Source organism: Dermacentor variabilis, chromosome 5 (genome assembly GCF_050947875.1).
Source record: "Dermacentor variabilis isolate Ectoservices chromosome 5, ASM5094787v1, whole genome shotgun sequence".
NCBI lineage: Eukaryota > Metazoa > Arthropoda > Arachnida > Ixodida > Ixodidae > Dermacentor > Dermacentor variabilis.
The window spans coordinates 29,921,038-29,941,074 of NC_134572.1; the positions used below are offsets into that span (position 1 = coordinate 29,921,038).

Genomic DNA, 20,037 nt, shown 5'->3' on the forward strand with positions numbered 1-20,037 from the left:
TGGTGGCGTTGCAAGATACTCAGCAGCGTACGCGAGCAAAATTGGGAGATTAGTGCTGCAAGAAACCCAGCGGCAGGCGCGGTAAGACAATCAAAGCAGCAGCACCCGGAAAGTCGCGAGAGAAGAGGCAAGAAAAGCTTCGCTTTAAAATGAAGAAGGAAATCCGGCGTTATACTTATCGCACCAAATGCAATGCGCCCCAAGCAAACGCACAACTCACGGCACCCACGGGTTTATTTTGTCAACGATGTGCCAGCAGATTAGCTGGCCTTAATGGATCGATTTGATCACAGCTTATACTGCACCGTTCATCGACTGCGGCCACATTATTGCAAGGTTCTAGCTAGTCGAGAGCGGTTAAAGGACACGTCAGCTTAACCCAGAAACTCAGGAGCGTTCTACGCCGCGGCAGGAATATAGCTTTCTTCTTCGTCTGCTTCCCAGCGGCCAGTGTTGTTTGGGGCCGCGGTCACCTCGCTGCTGACCTCCAAAAGGTCAAGATACATATATGGCACGAACGCCATCGCTCAAGTTTACAGCTTATTTCCCTAACTGTCCTGGCTGAAGCCAAGTTGCCTTGGTTTAGCCGGAACAGTTAATCATTCGACGTACCTTTTGTAAAGTATTAACTATTAACGACAAACCTCAATGTCACACAGGATGTTCCGAGAAGGTTCTGGAAGTCGGTGCCATGTGCGCATCGTTCACGCCATTGTTACGCATGCCTCGAGAATCAGCGTCTGTCTAGGATTAGGTTTCGTGGAAGGCTGCGGACCCCTTCGCCAGCAGACGGGTCAGGGACAGCGTGTGAGCGCTTTGTTCACTCAGGGCGACGCATTGTCCGCTCTCCCGCAGCTGGCGTGTTTTTTGTTTCTGCATCTCGACGGCTACGTGGCCGTAGCCCCGGACTCGGCGCACCATATGCTCGGTTTGTTTGTCTCTTCTTCGAAGACATAAAATACACGTAGGCTGTCGCTTGCAAGTGGCCTCCGCGCTGGACCTGACGTTCAGGCAGTCGAGAGAGTCTCGGTTAATGGAGCACTGACATGACAATATCACTTGTCCGCTTCCTTCTTTAATTGTATTATTTTTATTTATTCTTTGCGTAAGCTGAAGGTTGAGGCGGAAAGTGCGACCGTTTCAAACAATATCGGCAAGCGCCAAGGCGTCAAAACTTTTTGCTATACTACTTCTTTTTGCGAGCCAGTTTCGGCACACCGGAAGTGGATATATTACGACGTCACAGTACAGTGGCCGGCTCCTGTTAATCTCTGATGCCACTCATAAGCACAGCCAGAATGAACGTGCGCCGCGCTCTCGTTAATTAATTGTTGTATCATTATTATCAAGCACGTGGTCATAGCTAGCCTTATTGCATCACAACAACAGGATATTTCGCTTTGTGTCTCGGCTTAACGAATGGCGGTCGAAGTACGCCAGGTCCAGCATTTCGCGGCTAAACTTTGGTGTCAGATTAGGATATCTCATACGAGTGTTTTCCAACCTTGGTACTTGCTGAATGTGATCCTCTTCCGTTCGAGATGTGCGTGGTATAAGGATTTTGCACGATGTACCCGCCGCGGTAGCGTTGCGCTGCTGAGCGCGAGGTCACGGGTTCGGTTCCGAGCTGCAGCGGCCGCATTCCGATGTAGGCTATAAAGCGGGAGACACACGGTCCGATTCGGTGTACGATCCGGCGTCCGACGAGCCGGAACGGCAGCCGGAATCGAGGTGTTTTGCCGTGCCGAAGCGCCGGATCGGACGTCCGGCGTGCGGCAAACCGGGCAGATTTTCATCGTCCGACGCCACCGGCGACCGCACCGTCGTCTGGCCACAGCCAATGACAGCGCGGCTGGCATGTGACGTTCTCCGACGTTCCCTCCACGGAGGCGGCGCTGGCTGGCCGGTTTTTCGCAGTGTTTTTTTTTTTTCCCTTGCCTGCTGCAGTTTGTTTCCGACAAGAAATAGTTACCAGTTCAGTGAAATTATCTCGAACGTGTGCCTGCTATGCAAAGCAGCACCTAGTACACTACTAGCCCTAAGCTACTGGCGAGATCGCGAGCCGCGACGCGAGAGCATTTCGCGGGAAGACATCCCACAACGACCGTCTGAGCGACGCTGTTCGCTTCGCTTGCACGTTTGCCCTTTGCAGCGACTGCGTCGAGTAAACCAATTGTATTTAATTACGCGCTACCTAAGTGTACAGTGTTAATTGTTTTGGCAAACATAAGCGCCCTTCGACGAGCTCGGGTTGGATCGTAAGCGTCGTCTGCCTAGCTAGGCCTACCGGCCCTATCGCTGGCTGTTAGCGGAGTGTAAGTGGACAACGCGCCGTCGTGAAGTGTTCTGTCACTTGCAGGGGCATGATTTTATTGACAGTGTTCGTTTAAAGCGAAGCAGTGTTGTGCAGAGTTGTTTGTATTGCGTTTCTCGACGTGGCTATGAAGTCGAGCTGGGGGGCTGGATCTGGGCGGAGCTTACGCGTCGCTCAATCTTTCGGATGCACGCACCGTGTGTCCCGAATCGTCGGATGCCGCATGCCGGAGCATGCGGCGCCGCACGTCGGATCGGACGCCGAATCGTACCGTGTGTCTCCTGCTTAAGCGTTCGTGTACCGTGTGTTGAGCGCACGTTAAAGAACCTCAAGTGACCGAAATTAATTCGAAGTCCCCCGCTACGGCTTGTTTCATAATGTGATCGTGGTTTTGACACGTAATACCTAGGGAAATTAATTTTTGGTTCTGGTATGGTATAATAAGGCATCACGAAAACCAATTTAAATGAAAATGTGCTGAGAGACAAATTTATCCAGTGTATTTAGCAGCTTTTCTTACCCATTTTTATTACGCTCTTCACACTTTTTAATATAGCAGAAACAATGGAAAAAGTGTCACAAAACTGGAGTTACTGATTGTAAACCTATTTGCCTGAATTAGTTTTTCTTACTATATCAGTCGGTATTGGGAAATATTTACAAAAGAAATTAGCGTCCCTCATGTAAATTATACTTCCAACATATGCAAAACTTAACTTCTTTTTTAAGTACAACGAACTTCATTACATTTGTTTCAGACATCACCTAATGAGAGCATTTCTGCGTCGTTCTAGGTGTACAATTAAGAGCTGTAAAATTGGAGTGGGTGCTGAGAGCCCGATATGCCGTGCGACCCGCGAACTTCCCTTGGACTGGCAGATTACCAGTCCATCTTTGCAATCAGCACACAGAAAGCTAGGCCAGTACAACGAAAAATAAAGAGAACATTATAGGGAACGTAGGGTAAATGCACAGAGTGTGGCAGGCAATGCTTGTCTTACTTGATATTTTATTTATATTTACTATAATTAATATTGGATGTATTCAACAAGATGTTGGTGCCTCTAGATGGCACCCGCTACTCCTCTAACAAAGAATTATTATACTAGTCGCTATCAGAGAAAATACAGTGATATCCTTTCCAAAGCTCACGTGAAAAATAAATCATTCAGCCCTTTATCCTTTCTGCGCTTGTCGTTTTTCTCCCAGCTTCTTAGTTGCTGGCACCCTTGTTTTTTTATGTTTGTAGGATAGCCGAACCTTCGTTGGCCAACTTCTTTGAGGCACGCATCCCTTAATAAACAAACAATGGCACAGAATCTTTCGTCTCGCCAGAACACCTAACAACCTGCACTCTCGCTTGCATTTCGAGTGGTCATATGTACGACTAACTCCGAATTAGAATATAGAACATGAGCAAGAATAAAAAAAATTACTTGGGAAATCGCAAGTCGCCGAGTTTCATCGGTAACTAACCTGCGTGGAGAACCAACAGCAGCTCATGGTAATGTGAGCGCGTTTAACCTCAGATGTTGCACCCCTCTTCTTCGTTTTCTTTCTTCTACTTCTTTTTTTTTTTGCGTAACTGTGCAACTAATTCTCTTGGCTTTCGTTCCGCGTTTATAACACGTCTTTGGTCTGCACAAATTCCATTCCTCCTTAATTGCATTCTCACAATCAAGACAACACTTTTCGTTGCAACTACTAACGACTACAAAGCAGTTACACCTTAAGCAGGTAACCCGAGACCGGTTCTCATAGTTACAATATAAGGAATTAGCCATAGACTTGGTTGATTTCCTTCGCTATACTTTCTTTAAAGCTTGCAGTCATTTATTTTTCTTTTTGGTCATCCTTTGCTTACTAACGTCGTTATATTTTTTAGTGTGTTTAGTTCTCTTCATTGCTACACATTTCTTAGAAATATCCACTGATGCTCACACTTTCAATTTATTCTCTCGAGTTCGTACCTTTACGCTCTCGTCATAGCTTCCCTTTTTTCATGCAAGTACAACTACTTTCCTCCAATTCGGACCAAGAGTCAGCTAGGCCGCTTTCCGTGAAGCAAGTGTTCAAATTGAAAGTTTAACGTAGACCTCTCCTAGAAGGGGCCGATGGGGCGCGCATAACAGCACGTACAGTGTCTAACGGTCGACGCTGTGCAACGCCCCCTCCCTCGCTCCCCCCCGCTCACCCTCTTGCTCCGTCCCTGCTTAATACCGGCGGCGGGCATTCTAACGAAAGCTTCCGACCCAACAGTCAGCGGCGGTGTACTTGGCGACCGCTAATGGGCGGCCTGGTGAAAGCGCCCATTCGCTGGCGCCGGTAATCGCGATGCAATCGCCGGGCTCTCATGCAAATCGTTCGCACGCGGTGTCCTACACGCGGCGTCCTCGGCAATCGGTCGTCGCGCCCGATGGAAGGAGGCAACGCAACTGTTCGCTATAGCTTTCTCACCCTGACGAGCTTGTATAGCGGCGGCGAGCGCATAAGCAATGATGCGATCGTAGTGGGAGGGCCGCATCGTGTTGACTTGGGCGCGGGTCGAGAAGGGCTGGACGGGCCCGTTTACGAAACGAATGCGACCGCTATGCGAATGAACTCGTGAATCGCGTGCCCACCTGATTTGCATCGGGATTTCGTGCCCTGATTTTCACGCATGGGGCAATCCGAAAATCAATGCTCGCATTATATTTCTGATAACTTCTCAAACTGCATATATAGGTATAGTTTTATGAAACTAGTTTTACATTATACTGTAACCGACTGCGACTTTTTACGGAGATTCTAACTTTCACATTGACCAAATCGTTCTGCTGAGGTTTATGGGAATGTCTGTATAAGTACAGCATTCGCGGATTTTTACATACACTTGTGGAGACGCACCGCATTCGCGCATGCTGTTTGTCCAGGGTCTGATATTTGGCTCGACAAAACCATCCCTTCGCCGAATCACCGAAGAAAAAGACCCACAGAGTCAAAACATGCACAAGATTTTTTTTTTTCGCGAGCGCCCTGATTTGTTCATGCGCGAGAAATTTACCTGCTGCACGAATACACGTGAATAGAGGCAGGCGAACACGAATAGGTAAGATTACTTCCCGACTCTGCTCGCAGGTATACGCGGATGCGGCCTGCTGTTTTCCATTATGACCAGATCAGAAATTTGACACTGATGGCCGCAAGGCCGGCTGCACTTTCTGACACGCAATGGACAAGTGCGCCGCTTCATGAATTTGCCCTCTCCATACAAAATGGCGTCGCCGAAGGCTTCTTGCCGTTTTTCTCTCCATGAAAGAATTATACGTGGATGTTCCCGTCTACGGTATAGCTTGTACTATTTAAATAGGCCCGGCCACGGCGGCCGCATTTCGATGGGGGCGAAATGCGAAAACACCCGTGTGCTTAGATTTAGGTGCACGTTAAAGAACCCCAGGTGGTCGAAATTTCCGGAGTCCTCCACTACGGCGTGCCTCATAATCAGAAAGTGGTTTTGGCACGTAAAACCCCAAATATTATTATTATTATTTAAATAGGCACGGAGTTCTTGAATCACAAGTAATTTCAAACGGGCGCCAACTCTTGGGGGTGTCTCGCATAATAGTGCAGGATGTTCGGAACGCGGTGCACGTTTATCCTAAGGCGTGCATCGCGCGACTTTCCCATGCCGTGAGGCCTCATAGGCAATAACAAGCATGTCTTCGCCGCATCAGACTCAACATGACCAATGTACACGAAGTGCAAAACTCTGTGAATAGGCTAGCCTGTGCGCTCTAGATTCCCGAGGATTAATGTTATATGTGACTGCTGCCGTTACTCGTCAGCGAGACGATAGATAGACTTAGCTTGTCCCCTCAGTACAGAGAGACAGGGTTATCAGTGAACGTCGATGGCCGTAAAATCGCTGGTAGCGCAATCTTGTGATGGTTTGTCCAATAGCATGTGAAACGTTTTTGTGCTTTATGGCTGTTCTGGACGAGGCAATATAAAACAAAAAGGAAGCGCATGTTATCGATTGCGTCACTGCCAACGCTTTACACTAGCAAATAAGTATGTAGCACATGATCGATTGCCGAGGACTCTGTGCCCTCTCTGGTTAAACACTGTGACCTCTCTGGTCAAAGATGGTGCTGCCCCCGGTAACGCAACATTGCGCGAACAGTAATTACACAAGCTAAACTCCCTGTTCTCTGAAGGTCGCCTTACACTTGCAACGCGACGAGCTGCGGGTCATTCACGGCTCATGGGAAGCACCATCCGTGCATTATGCTCTATACGAAAGAGCTCTTGTATCTCTTTCAGAGCGCAGCTCTTACGCGCCCGTTCCTGCGGCGAGCATCGGCCTCGGCATCGGCGTAACCGAGCAAACGAGCGAAAGATGAAAGAGCGAACGCGGAGCGGGAGATGAAAGCCGCGAGCCGCGAACGGCAGAGATCATGAGAGCAGCCCCTTCAGTGATGTGCGCGCGGGAAGCTGGTGCCATGCGCACCCGCCCGACCGCTCGATGCCTACCGCTCGTATCGGACTATCGTTTACTCGCGTCAGCTCTTGCTCGCGTTTGTCTGGTATGCTTGATCCGGTCTCGTTCGCGCTTGTTTCGATTGTCATTGTTTGCCCCACGCCAGCCAACATATCGCAAAATGGAAACACGTATAGAACTGCGCTCAAATTTCGCATTAAGAAGTATTGTAATTGTCGGGGATATTTTTTTAATGCGAAAGCAATATATGGCTCATGAGGTGGAAAATCCGGCGTTGTCGGCGTTGGCGTGACCGCACGATGGCCCAATAAGGCTACGAATCCTAGACCTTTTATGGTAGTCGAACACACGACCTTTAGTGTTAATCAAGGTGAAGTTAATTAAGACACTGCTAATTAAGACAAAGTTAATTGAGACACTCGAACCCATCAGCTTTGATGTTAATTATCGTGAAGTAAATTAGGATGAATACCTCTAACAGAAGAACTTATTTTATAATGCCGCCATCACAAGCCATCGCAGCAGAGGGCGACGAGGGCACTAATGCAGCTTTTAAAGGCAACAGAATTGGACAAGCAGCTGTAGCCTGAACAGATGTTCATAGTGCTGCAAGTGATACTGTGCTGTGCGTTGACAGTATGCAGCGACAGTGACCCACTGTGATTGTATGTCTATGCTCCTTTCTTTCTTTATCTCTATTTTGTTATCACTTTACCTCCCCCTCCCCTCTCTCCCCAGCGTAGGGTAGCAAACCGGATCTTCCCCTCTGGTTAACCTCCCTTCCTTTCCCCTTTCCTCTCTCTCTATCTCTCTCTACGACACAGTTAAGGTAGAGTTAATTAAAGCACTCGAATCCGCGAGCTTTGGTGGCAGTCGAACCCACGACCTTACTTTGTGCGCACGTTGTGACGAACACCGTTGGTCACATGACACCGCGGTGCTTCTGCTGACGTGGCCGCTCCAGTCACGTGACTCCGCGAGTGGCGCCACCAGACTTCACCGCACTTCTGCTGATGTAGGCACAACGCCTTCGCATTCATCCACGTAGGGATAACTAAGTGCGCCTTGAATCTTTTTTTAAGGTCTACAGGCCTTAACAAGACTTCGCGAATAGCTTTATTGTGTACGAGCAAATATATGGCTGTATCTGCTGTTTAAGTGGTTGTGCGATCACTCTGTACAACATATATTCGCACCCAGTACCAGGAGCAGCGCGTCAGGAGATCATCCAGGGCAACTCGAGCTTTTTATTAAAGTGAGCGTATCTCTCTCTCTCTTCTCTCTCTCGTATGTTTCACCCTCTCAGATAAACAGTCAAGAGCCTTCGGGGTTGATATGACAGCAATGCTCCATCTTGCTTTACGGCGCACGCGTCCATTTATGACTGTGTATATATGTGGATATCTATATACGTACAAATGTGCATCTGAGACCGTGGTTGAGACTGCGTGCTTCTGAAGTATCGATGTTCGCATGGCCGAATTGTAGATAGACTCCGTTTGCAAGCCTGGCATGATCGAACGAGCCTCGGTGCCTTGACTACAAGGCTCTGCTTTACGAAGCAAGAACGAAAAGCAAAATGTTTGCGCCGTCCCCGTATGCAGCTCGAAATATATCCCCGTCATTGGTAACCCCGCCGTGAAATATGACAGAGACAGCGCCAGGCAGGCCGCGCCCCAGACGAGTCGACAGACTCCGGGGAGCTTCGTCAGCTTTTCGCATTACTGCCGCTAACAGCTATGTGTCACGGGAATATCATCGATACGTTCACACGACTGGGGGGACGCCTCCTACATACATTTGGGCGGCGTTACAATGTGCAATCGTAAAACATCGAGCTAGTCAAGATGGTATGTTTGCACGATAAAGAACTAGCGCACGAAGACACAGACCAAGAAATTAACTTTTGTTGCCAGCCCAGCGAAGTGCTGCACTGTTTTTCTTTGTCTGTGTGTTTGTGCACGGAATCCTTACAATACAAGGACGTACAACGTCGGGCCAGCCGGACAACCAACAAGTCTGCCACCGTTTATGCATGCGGCACTGTTCTAAAGGACAGTATTCGTAAACAAAAAAAACACACTTGTGAGTCTAAGAACTATCACTATTTAACTTTGGCGCTGAGGGAATAGTGATGACCCGAGCCACTTGGCCTTCGCGCATCAAATAAAATAAATCGTAGGGTTTAATGTCCCGAGGCACTTCACGGACAACGAGAGACGGCGTAATGGACGACCCCCAATCAGTTTCGACCAGCTGTAGCTCGTTAACGTGTGCCACCAGAGCGCGCTTCACCGGCGCTTTTGCGTTAAGCCCCCGGCCACCAATATGTGGCGGCAGTCGCGGTCGGGTATCGAACCCGCTACTTTGCGCTCCGCAGCAGCACCAGAACGCCTCATTACCACTTACCCACACGCAGGCTGCGCCTTAACTAAATGCGGCCGGGCGCGGTCGCCCAGAGAGAGAAAGAGAGAGAACCCTCCGCGCTTTATAAGTACTATACGTGTCAGCGGAAACGTCCGTTCCCGAGTCTGACGTGTACACCGCGCTCACCCCTCGCCAGCAGCATCGCTGTCCGGCTGCTTCGCCGGACACGCACCACGTGGCTCGGCCGGCAGCGAGGCGGGCCACTTCCGCAGTATATGTATACGAACTGCGAGACACTGCAATATTCCGGGCAGGGACCGCGCGCGCGACACATTGCCACCGCCGCCAGGCTGTGCAGCAGCAGCACAGCGCATCGGAGCGCGCGACTGGGCAGATGGGCTCAGCTCTCGGGCCAGGTGGCTGCCGGCCCCAGATGGAGCCGGCGACGGTGGAGGCGGCAGCTGGACTGGGAACCACGGCAGCAGCCGGCGATGCAACGCTGCGGGCCGGCTGTCCGTCTTTCGAACGCTCGCTCGCTTGCCCATGCGAGAGCATAACGTTTCTTTATTTATCTCTTTCATTTCTTTCCTGTGTAATATTCAACTGAGCTAATTGGTCCGCAGCTAAAGCCAACCTGACAGCCAAACGGTGGACGAGGGGCGAGAACGGGCCTATTCAGCAGGCATGGCGTATATGGCCGGTGGTTCGGACGAAGGAGAAAAGACAAGGACGTCTCCAAAATATTAAACGATTTATAATTTCACGTGTAAACTATTTTCCGTATCGATAGTGTGCGAATTCGAACGCCGTATCCCTTTCACTTACCGTCCTTACGGCGTTACCCTCATGCGACACCGCGCCTACACCTTCCTTGACACTGGGATCGGACACGTGCCGCGACGGATGATGGGAGACGAAAAAAAAAAGCGAAGGAAATGAATCTTGCAAAATGCAGCCTCCTCTGCATGTGTTCGTAACACAGTTTGCACGCTAGAGCGGTTCGTAAGAAATTTAGCAGGCCAGACGTAATAGCGAAGATGCTGTTATCGAAGAGAAACTGGTCTACGGTAAACGCTTCCTACGCATACCCTCGTACACCCTCGCCGTAACACCTGGGCCTAATGATATTCGCCACCTTGGGCGAGGGTCGCTGCAGAGTAATTTTTCGGCCGGCCGTTGCAGTCTTCCTTAAGTGCAGCAACAGTCGTGATACGGGCGCGAGGCACTTCTATACTTCATTTCTAACCTTCCTTTTTTAATTTCGGATCAATCGAAACTTTCTTGCCGCTGCAAGAATCATGAATGCAGGCCAATGCGCTTTAGTTTTTCATTCATTATTTTAGTTCTGCATGGACATCTTGAAAAAAAGTATGCCGATCATCCGTACAACGCATGTTAAGTGCAAGGCGTCATCCGACTTCACGTATGGAGACCGTTTGAATCGCTCCCGCAATGCAAATTAGCTGTTGCACATTTTAACAAAGCATCTCTCTCTCTCTCTCTCCCCTTTTATATATATATATATATATATATATATATCGCTCTTTCTTCCTTTTTTTGTTGCACGCATAAACCTTTTTCATTACCGGAAATTCGCCCCTAATTTATAGTGCGGGGATCGTACCGCTGAGTACACAGCGTTCGTAGTCCCTCTATGTAGAAATTAAGGAAGCACTGAACATGTGGATCATCCAGAACCGTGGCGATAATTCGCACGTCGTCCGTTGGAACCATGCTGGTAAACAAATTTCGCAAGGTTTTTGCTGCGTACCGCTAAGAATAATGCCCCGGAGCGAATGCCCCCACGCTTGGAAAATTGCAAGTCAGTTAATTACACTTGGCAACTGAAGGTATAAACCGAAGGAAACGCTATTTCGCATGTCACAGATTATGGCACTGATCTTATTTATGGAAGAAATAAAACAGAAAACTAAAACATATACTACTTGAGTGCGTTAAAATGGAATGGACGACTGAAGTGCTGAAAAGGGAGTCTGTAATATCTTGAAAAGCGAAAATGCCTTGCACTGCATTCTTCGCTCCGACGACTCATCATTCTTTTGTAAGATACTCATGGTCACATGTTAATGCCCTCGTATTTCGAGATTCCAGCTATGGCTGCTGTAAACAACCAACTTAAATTACGGGCTTTTACGAGCCAGAATCACGATATGATTATGAGACACTCCGTAGCGGGGGACTCCGGAAATTTCGACCATTTGGGGTTCGTTAAAGTCCACCAAAATCTAAATACACGGGTGTTTTCGCATTTCGCCCCCATCGAAATGCAGCCGCCGTGGATGGGATTTGATCCATCGACCTCGTGCTTAGGCTGTTGTAAACAAGTTAACCATTGTTTTACCTGTAAATGTTCTGACCAAAAAAACGCCCGACGGCAACACACGATGTGTTTATGTTAATGGCACCACGCACTAAGCCAAAATAGGAGAAAATAGAGAGTTTTGTTGTTTATTAAATGACAAAATCCTGACGCAAACGCAGATCGCATGCATTGTGCAAATCTATGTTATTGCGATGCATTTGCTGCATAAAGAATGTGAGGAAATGCTTCTGCGAATACGGAAAATCGAAGGGCCGACCGTACCAAACATAAAAATAAATAAATAATACCTCAGCGACTAAGAAAGGAGTAAACGCAGTCGAATGCCCGCAATTACTGTACCGGGAGACTAATAGCACGTAATTTAATGTGGTGTGTTTATTTCGGAGGCTATAGGCAGTAATGCAAGCAGCACTTCTGGTGCAAAGATGACCGAAATGTTAAGCCTGCAACCGATTCCTCTAAAAGGATATGGGTGAAGTGTTGGATCTTGCGCAGGTAACAGTCAATTTCTGGAGAAAATCTTCCGTTGGTCCAAAACAAATTGTGACAGTCGTACAATCTAGCATGTTCCTTATGTATTACTAAGAACCTACAACTCTACCTAGAACTAGCTGCACAGAGACATTGTAGTATAGAGGTTATAAGCAGGGTTGAGATGCCTCATAAAGGCTGTCTAACGTTTCGATAGGACCTATCTTCGCACGTTATACATGTTTATAACCTTTACACCATAGTATGCGGCTCCATCTGCCAGCCCCCTTCTTGATTGTGCAGATACATAGCCATCCGCTTAGTCGGTTGCATTCAGTCGCGTAGCTAGTTGATGAGAACCTGTGGCAATCTGTCTAGTGCGCCAGTAGTGTGTCACTGTGTGTGAAACCACTTTCCATTTGTCCAGGCCTAATTATTTTCGATTAGCTTATCACCAATCTTACGTTTATTTGCATAATTTAAGCCAGCGTTGGTGCCGACTACTACTCGTCACTGATATAAACACATAGTCGCGGAAAATAGTACCACAAAGACACACATGCATGCGAAACGAATGGAAAAACACGAAAACAGCCTGAAGTTCACAAATGCATTCTTTCAAAACCACATATAGCAAGCAGATGCCAGTACAGGCTTCGAGGGCTGAAGATATAAGCTGCCATGTGGTGTCAAAAGATCTCTTTCAGCAGATGGTCGTCCGTTCGTGCACTGTAGGAAACACAATTCAGGTCACTGTCCTATAACTTGTCAAAGGATAATCACATGGCCAGCACATATAAAGGGAAAAAAGTCGATAGGACAACAAACGTCCGCCAAACTTGTGCGGAGCGGTATTTATGGAGAGATAATAAGTGCACGTGCGGGAATTCCCCACGGTAGGACAGAAATGGGATTCCAGCACACCGTCGACCCTCCCGCAGCTGAACCCCTTTTAAAAAAAAGCGTGTGGGGGCCATCACGATCACGGAGGCGGGCGTCATCCGGTCGACGGGACCCGCTGAATAAACTGCCGACATCTCGGCGAGGCGAACTCGCACTCAGTTTAATCAGGCGACAGATGGCTGAGCGGAGGACGGACCCCGCGATCGGCAGGGCTGCGCGCTGCGACCGACCACATAAAATGGCGACTGAAAATGAATGAGGGAACGCTGGATGAACGTTTGCTCGTGGAGCGCGCGCATCTCCCCATGTGTTCTTTAGCGGCCCGTTCCCGTCTTTTTTTTTTTTTCTTTCCTTTTCTCTCTGTACGCCGCAGGAATGGATCGCCGCGGAGTCCACAGCGCTAGCGAGCGATGGCCGCGCCTCAAAGAGCCTTCGGAGTCATGTGAACTGCGCCGGGGTTCGCGTTCCCACGCACGTATGCCCGCCGCGTCGATCCCGGGTCGTGAAAGAAACGCGCTCTCCGTACACAAAGGGGAGGATCGGGCGGGTTAACGCGCAGGCACGAAAAGAAAGAGAGAAAAGAGTAAGTAGACGAGGGAGGTGGCGCGTAAGGAGCTCCCGCTATTTGCCGCGGGCTTGCCTCCGTTGTTCCTCGAGAATCCTCTGCCCGCCCCGTTGTCGACGGGGGTTCGTTGAAAGGGAAGTTGCGCAACGACCCGAAGCAAGCAGAAGCGATGCCGGGGCAAGCAGGTAGCGGCACGCCGGGACACGTCTTGGAGCGCGAAGCGTCAGCAGGTCGGAACGTCGCGACGAAATTGGTGCGGGCCGCCGCCGAACCCAGCACGGCTCCAACAGCGGACCGCAATCGAGAGCGTTTACGTCACAGGTGCGGCCGAGCTCGTCTTGTTTCCGTGAAACTGCAGCGTGTGACGTCACGCCGTAGTTTATTAGCCGAAATTTTCTTGACAGACGTGTTTGCCAGACGTATAGCATTTCAGAAAAGTTACTCAGAGATCGAAACGGCAATTAGTGGTGTCAACGTAGTCGTCTGAGCATTTGTTCTAAAAAAGAAATATGCTCTTACACTAGGATGCTTCACGAGTGGAAATTCTAGCGAATCCTGAAGCTGGAAATTAGCGAAGGTGGCCGGCGAATGCAAAGAGCACTTACGAATGATAAGCTGTATGAATTGTACCCTTTATCTTGTCGCCTCCTCTACGCCTATTGGTTTACAAATGCAACTTGTCTATGAGGGGCATCCAATGACGACATCGCAGCTACCATAATGTACTGCTATATCACGGAGAAAACATGATCCTTATATCGATACGCTTATCCTCCAGCAGCATATAGTTAGAGAGATTCATACTTAACTTGCCTTGGTAACCGTTCCTGTGAGAAAACATGTCCGGAGTTTTCTATCGTTTCACGTTTCGAATATAGGCGCCCCTTCAACCATGCATGGTTCGGTTGACAAAAGAAACACTTTGCGAGACGGGACTTGGTTCACGCTGCTTTTGTCGTGAACAAAAAGGCGCTGAAGCTTTTGAGGAAGAACCTATCGTCGCCAGCGCAACTAGTAAGGTGAGAATTCCATGAAGGCAAACCGCCACTAGAAGCGGTCGTTGGCATGGAACGTATTTGATTTTGTGTAGCTCGTGATTACTGATCATCTGGAAGTCGTTTCAGCACAATGGCGTGTGATCAAGGGTTCGTTTGATTCTGTTTGAGCACCCTACAAAAGAGGGGGAAAACCAGAATTGTTGATGTAAAGCAATCATCAAACCCAGTTTGGGCATTGTTAATTTATGTTTTTGCTGTCCTCAGTCTGTGTGAGCAGGAAAGACAATAACCACAGGCATTGATTGATTGATTGATTTATTTATTGATTGATTCCACTTTATATTCGCTCACTAACACCATTCTATAGCTCGCCCTCTTTCGTCGAGGGTATAAGATTTATCGTGCCTTGACGTGTGCCATCATGCGATATAACCAATGCCGCACCGTAATCATGCACATGAATGCTACACCAGCCATTCGTTTGGTAACAAGGCTCGGCGATATAATTGAAGCGCTTTTTTATAATTGATATCTCTGCAGTTCCAACTCATGCGCGCTGGTTCTATTCACAAGGCGAACACGCAGTTATGCCAGCGTATACGAAATTTACAGACACAGAGGAAAGAACGACATGGCATGACGGCGCCCGCTTTCCCTCCTAACTCCGGGGAACCTGTGTGCAAGACACGCAACGCGCTGCCGATTCTTTTGTTTCCCAGCGGCTGCTTTATTCTTCATCGGCGAGGACGCTACTCTCCAAGGACAAAAGCGGCGCATTCGAGAACTCCTCGAGTGAGTGCCCGCTTGTTGTGTTTGGCAAGTGCGCAGTCAAAGGTGGCCTGCGATAACGCTTGGCGTTCATGCACTTACGGCTACCGAGATATGCCACAAGTTGTAAGTAAAAACTCGGCGTTCAGCATCCGTGGCTGCGGGCTTATCAGTATTGGCACTGGGCGCTGGCATTGTTGGCTACCCGTTTTGAGCAATACCGTGTCGGGTCTTGACCACTCGCATAGAAAATAGCGAATAGAATAAGAAGGAGGGGGAGGGCGTTGCTTCCACATCGTCCAGAATGGCTGCCAGAGCAGATATTCACATAAATGGCTTAATGGTCGCCGAGTGACTTATCGTCAACCAATTACCAAGCCACCGCCGTTTCCTTCTTACCCCACTCGCTCAGCACGTTCAATCCCATTGGGCCGTTTTTTCGCTCGCCATGGCGATGGTTCACAAGTTTTCAATGATATTGCGTATGAATACTGCCCGAAATTCTTTATGGACGAGTATACCAATGCACCTAACGAATTTCACAAATTTCGTCAGCGATGTAATCGAAGCGGTCTCCGATGATTAAAAAATAATGAGACAGGGTTGTCCCATAGGATTTTCCAAATCTATATCAGAAAGTTTGAGTCAGCAAAGACCAGGCGTAGGTGTGGAAGGCGGAAATAGAGGTGTTGAAATGCATCAAGCGTACCTCACTGAACATAGACTACTGTGCTGTCTTTCTTATTTTTTCTTCTTTATTATCTTGCACAGATGATCGCACATCCGCAAGATGAACTCCTAGCTGCCACGGAAGCACTCCAGCAGCCGAAGCACGTTGTTCCATAATGGCACAGCTGTTGCCTCACATCATTTAAAAAAAAGATTCATTCGAATGTAAATTACCGTTCGAGCTTTTTTGTGTGCGATAGCAAGCATTACTCTACTGCGCCCTCTTTTTGCAGCACAAAATGTAGTTCATTCCCATATATAACGCACAACGCTTTCGACAGAGCTTCCTCTTATTCTAAAGGATTTGTATTTAGCTGAATTCGCTTGAAGAGAGCATGCTGACTGAGTGACAGATTGAGTATTACCATGCGCCAGGTAGAGCTTATGGGCAGTTACTTGTTTCCATTCTTTCATTTAATTTTTTAAATTTCAGATCGCGTCTTCTTTTATCAACTTTAATCCCCTTTACCTACTTACCACAGCGCAGGGTAACCAACCGGCCTATATGTGACTCAAAACCGCAAGACTTGTGGCACCAAGCACGCCGTTGGGCGTGCGAGAAAATTGGTGTCCAAGGGCAGTTGTGCCAGATTCGCCTCCCTCTGGAGAGGCCAAAGGTCAGCAGAGAAGGTCGCATGACGTGCACCGAACGCGTACGGGCACACAGACTCGGCGGGGAGGGTCGCACGCGTCGACCTCGGCGTGAGTTCTCGCTTAATTGAATGAACGCCGAGGTTTGGCGCACGTAGAGCTTGTGTGCACGAGCGCGCGAACTTTCGGGTTTACGAGCAACAAGCGCTCCCGCGTGTCAGGCAAACATTCGTTGGACGCTACCTGAACAAAGCCCAATCTTTCCTTGCCTATACAGAAAAGACGGTGAGTGCAGGTAGCTTACTCACTGTTCTTTCTTTGTTTTCTTTTCGCTCTCCCTTTTATTTCTGCTTTTTTTTCGTGTTACGATACACCCGTAGAGTCCGCCTACCATATACCGGCGCTCTCACTGCCCTCGCGCTCGTCTGTCCCCGCACATAAGCGCATTTCACTTTTGTTAGTCAAGGCAGCGTTCCCGTTAGAACCCAGTGAGCGACCACCATAACTTTGATGTTTCCTAGTGCCTCTGAATCAAACAAAATAAAATGAGGTCAGCTGCGGTGGCAGGTCTGGGTGGGATCAAGCACTTGTTTCTAGCACTTTGCAGCCGAGTGGCTCTAAATGTGTTTTGGTAATCTAAGAATCCATTAAAAGAGAGAGAAAAGTATGCATAGAAAGGCAGGGAGGTTAACCAGCGGTATTTCCGGTTGGCTACCCTGCACGGGGGGGGGGAGGAGTAGGAGGATAAAAAGTAAAAAGAGTAGAAGGGGGAGATGGAGATAGAGAGAGAGAAAAAGAGGCGAGAGCAAGCAACCCACGTACACTATAGAGAGGTAGGGGACGACGTTCTTAAAATCTATCGTGAAGGCCCGTAGACCGGAAGAACCCTAGCAACTCAAGTAAGGGCCGATTTGCGCTCAAACCGCCCATCGCCGCAAGCCGCACCGCACACGTGCGCTCGTGCGAAAGGTTGCACGTATCAAACACATGTGCACAAATTTCTGTTTACAATGTGTAAGGTATACACTGTGTACACAGTGTAAGCGGTAATTTGAGCACAAGTGCTGTATACGTGCCATTTTCCCCGTAACCGCAAGCGTGCGGTGCGGCTTGCGGCGATGGGCGGCTCGAGCGTAAACAGGCCCTAAGGCCTTCAGTGTGGATGTGGATGTTCTTTGGGAGCACTGACCTAACACTTTCCTCTGTCATAACTAAGACTCCATTAAAAGATTATAATTGCGCAAGTGTGGTCGGCACTCAGTTTACAGCAGCGTTAGCCGAGAACTCATTTCGGGGCTGGGGCACTAGCATTCTTATCGAGGTGCATAGTGCACGAAAGTACAAAGGACAGACAGACACGTCCCTGTGCAGCGATGATCACGAAGCTCATTGAAGTTCTAGGTGGTAAAAATTACTCCCACGCTTTCCACTGTACGGCAGCCCTCATGTAGCCCACGTGTTGGTATGAAGGCTAGACCGCATCATTTAGTTTTATTGATTTCACCACAACATTTAAGGAGCTTTATCATTCGGAAGGAGAAGCAACCGACGATCTCCTTTAGCAAGTCAGTCCGATCCTTCGAAGCGTAAGAACTATTAATCGCTAGGCTCTTTGTTCTAATTTGTGTTGCATAAATATGCGCTGACTCTTGTCTAACGCATCCACACTCCAACAGCGTCATTTTGTGCGTCTTCCTGCTTGCATGTCTAAGACAGGACAGTGTGGTTCCTTTAGCGCGCACGTCTCTACCAGGTCATCATTTCCTTTTGCTCACTTCTCTAACTCCGCTTCTCTATCCCTCATTGTATGACCGGATGCAATGCTGACCTCAAGCTACGCTGTTTAACCTCACTAGTTTTCTTGCTCTCTCTCTCTCTCTCTGCGTACGATGCAACGAAGATAACGGCAACAGTCACAAATGGAAGGGTGCCACCAAGAAGAAGTTTGACTGGCCTCAATTTGCCCCCGTAATGCAAGTGTGCTTAGCGTATACAGAAACATGTTCTCAGATATTTTCCTTCTGTCCGCGTGATATGTCAGTATAGCCATGTTCGGCTGCCCTTCCAGAGTGAATCGTATCCACTCTCGCAAGAGACGCGATGGATGGATGGATGGATGGATGGATGGATGGATGGATGGATGGATGGATGGATGGATGGATGGATGGATGGATGGATGGATGGATGGATGGATGGATGGATGGATGCTAGAAGCGTCCCCTTTGGAACGGGGTGGTGGGTTGCACCACCAAGCGCTTCTTATTATGTTGCTTAATGTCCTACCTATGTTAAAAAATAAAAAAAGGAAAAGAAGAAAAAACCACGATGAATTCCCGTAACCAAACTTTCTGAACCCCTATATTGAACTTTGTTTTTGCACGCCTCCATTGTTTGTCATTTCCCTACTTTTCTTCCACCAATCTTCCTATCGCCGCTTACTAATCACACTGCGGCCATGTTTACTTTCCCCCGCTCTCGCTGAACCCAAGGGCTTCAAAGAGGCCAGAGATGCCTAAATCGACGGTTGGGCAGATCTGTTCACATTATAATAAAACATGCTTCATCGTTTCCCTAGATTTACCGCAGCAGGCATATGCTTCTTCTTCCTTCTTATATCTCGTTTCATAGGTGCGTGTTCTAAGGCATCACGATCTCGCTTCGAAAAGTAATGAACTTCCCTCTGAGTTATCATAAATTGTTTCTTTCCTGATTTCGTTTTTTCCTCTTAAGTAGTTACTCATAGCAGGTTTCTTTTCCATTGCCGCCACCCATGAGATTATTTCAGCCTCTCTGACTTTCCGCTTGACGTTCTTTGTTACTTTGTTGCCCACCCTACAGGCCGCATACTTGCTGGTAAGCTTCCTAGTTCTTTTCCTCCACTGTGAATCAATGTTTTTCCTGTACAAATACCTGGGGAGGGGGGGGGGGGACTCTCCCAGGTCATCTACTTTCTTCCATATTCCTCAGTTGCTCTTCATAATCAATTTTGCTATGAGCTTCTTTCGCGTCAAAGCTTGTCCAGCCCATATCATCCTGCACAGCTTCATTTGTTGTCTTCCCGTGAGCGCTCAATGCGAGGCGTCCCACTTACCTTTGGTTGCCATCGAGTCCTGATTGTACCCCTGATTTCACGTAAATTTCAACCGCATTTCCAAATGTAAGTCCCGGAACCATTATACCTAACTCGGCCAGGGCGACACCTGGCGACACTGCCTGCAACGCAGACTAGGTCTCGGTCGGCCGCGTCACAAAATCCAGGAAGGGAGTCGTTTCAGCGTCGTGCACGGGTCGTATACAGTGCCAATATGTATGCAAATAAGTGGATTAGCTCTTCGCGAGAGGATTAGGCTGTCGTCGAGACTTTGGTAGAAGCCGACGCTGCTGACAGCCGCCGCCGCCGTGGCCCTAACCGGCCCGGATCTGCTGTGCTTTAACCTGGGAAGTGAAGTTGGCTGTTCTTTTGAGCACAGGCCACGCGCTTGCATTCTGTCGTCAGCCCCTAGATTC

The 20,037-nt window shown here is 48.5% G+C and overlaps 1 protein-coding gene across 11 annotated transcripts in view; it reads right to left on the reverse strand.

The window, feature by feature from the left end:
* Positions 1-20,037, reverse strand: part of LOC142582393 (protein couch potato-like) — a 156,295-nt gene that overhangs the window by 111,267 nt on the left and 24,991 nt on the right. The window contains exon 1 of one of the 11 annotated variants that reach the window (XM_075692067.1): positions 645-794. The exons of 9 other annotated variants lie outside the window; for them this stretch is intronic. In XM_075692067.1, coding sequence (XP_075548182.1) covers positions 645-701 — 57 coding nt within the window. In that variant the 5' untranslated portion in view covers positions 702-794. Of the gene's footprint in view, positions 1-644; positions 795-20,037 lie in introns of those variants that run through there. One more of the 11 variants, XM_075692065.1, reaches the window with a different exon arrangement.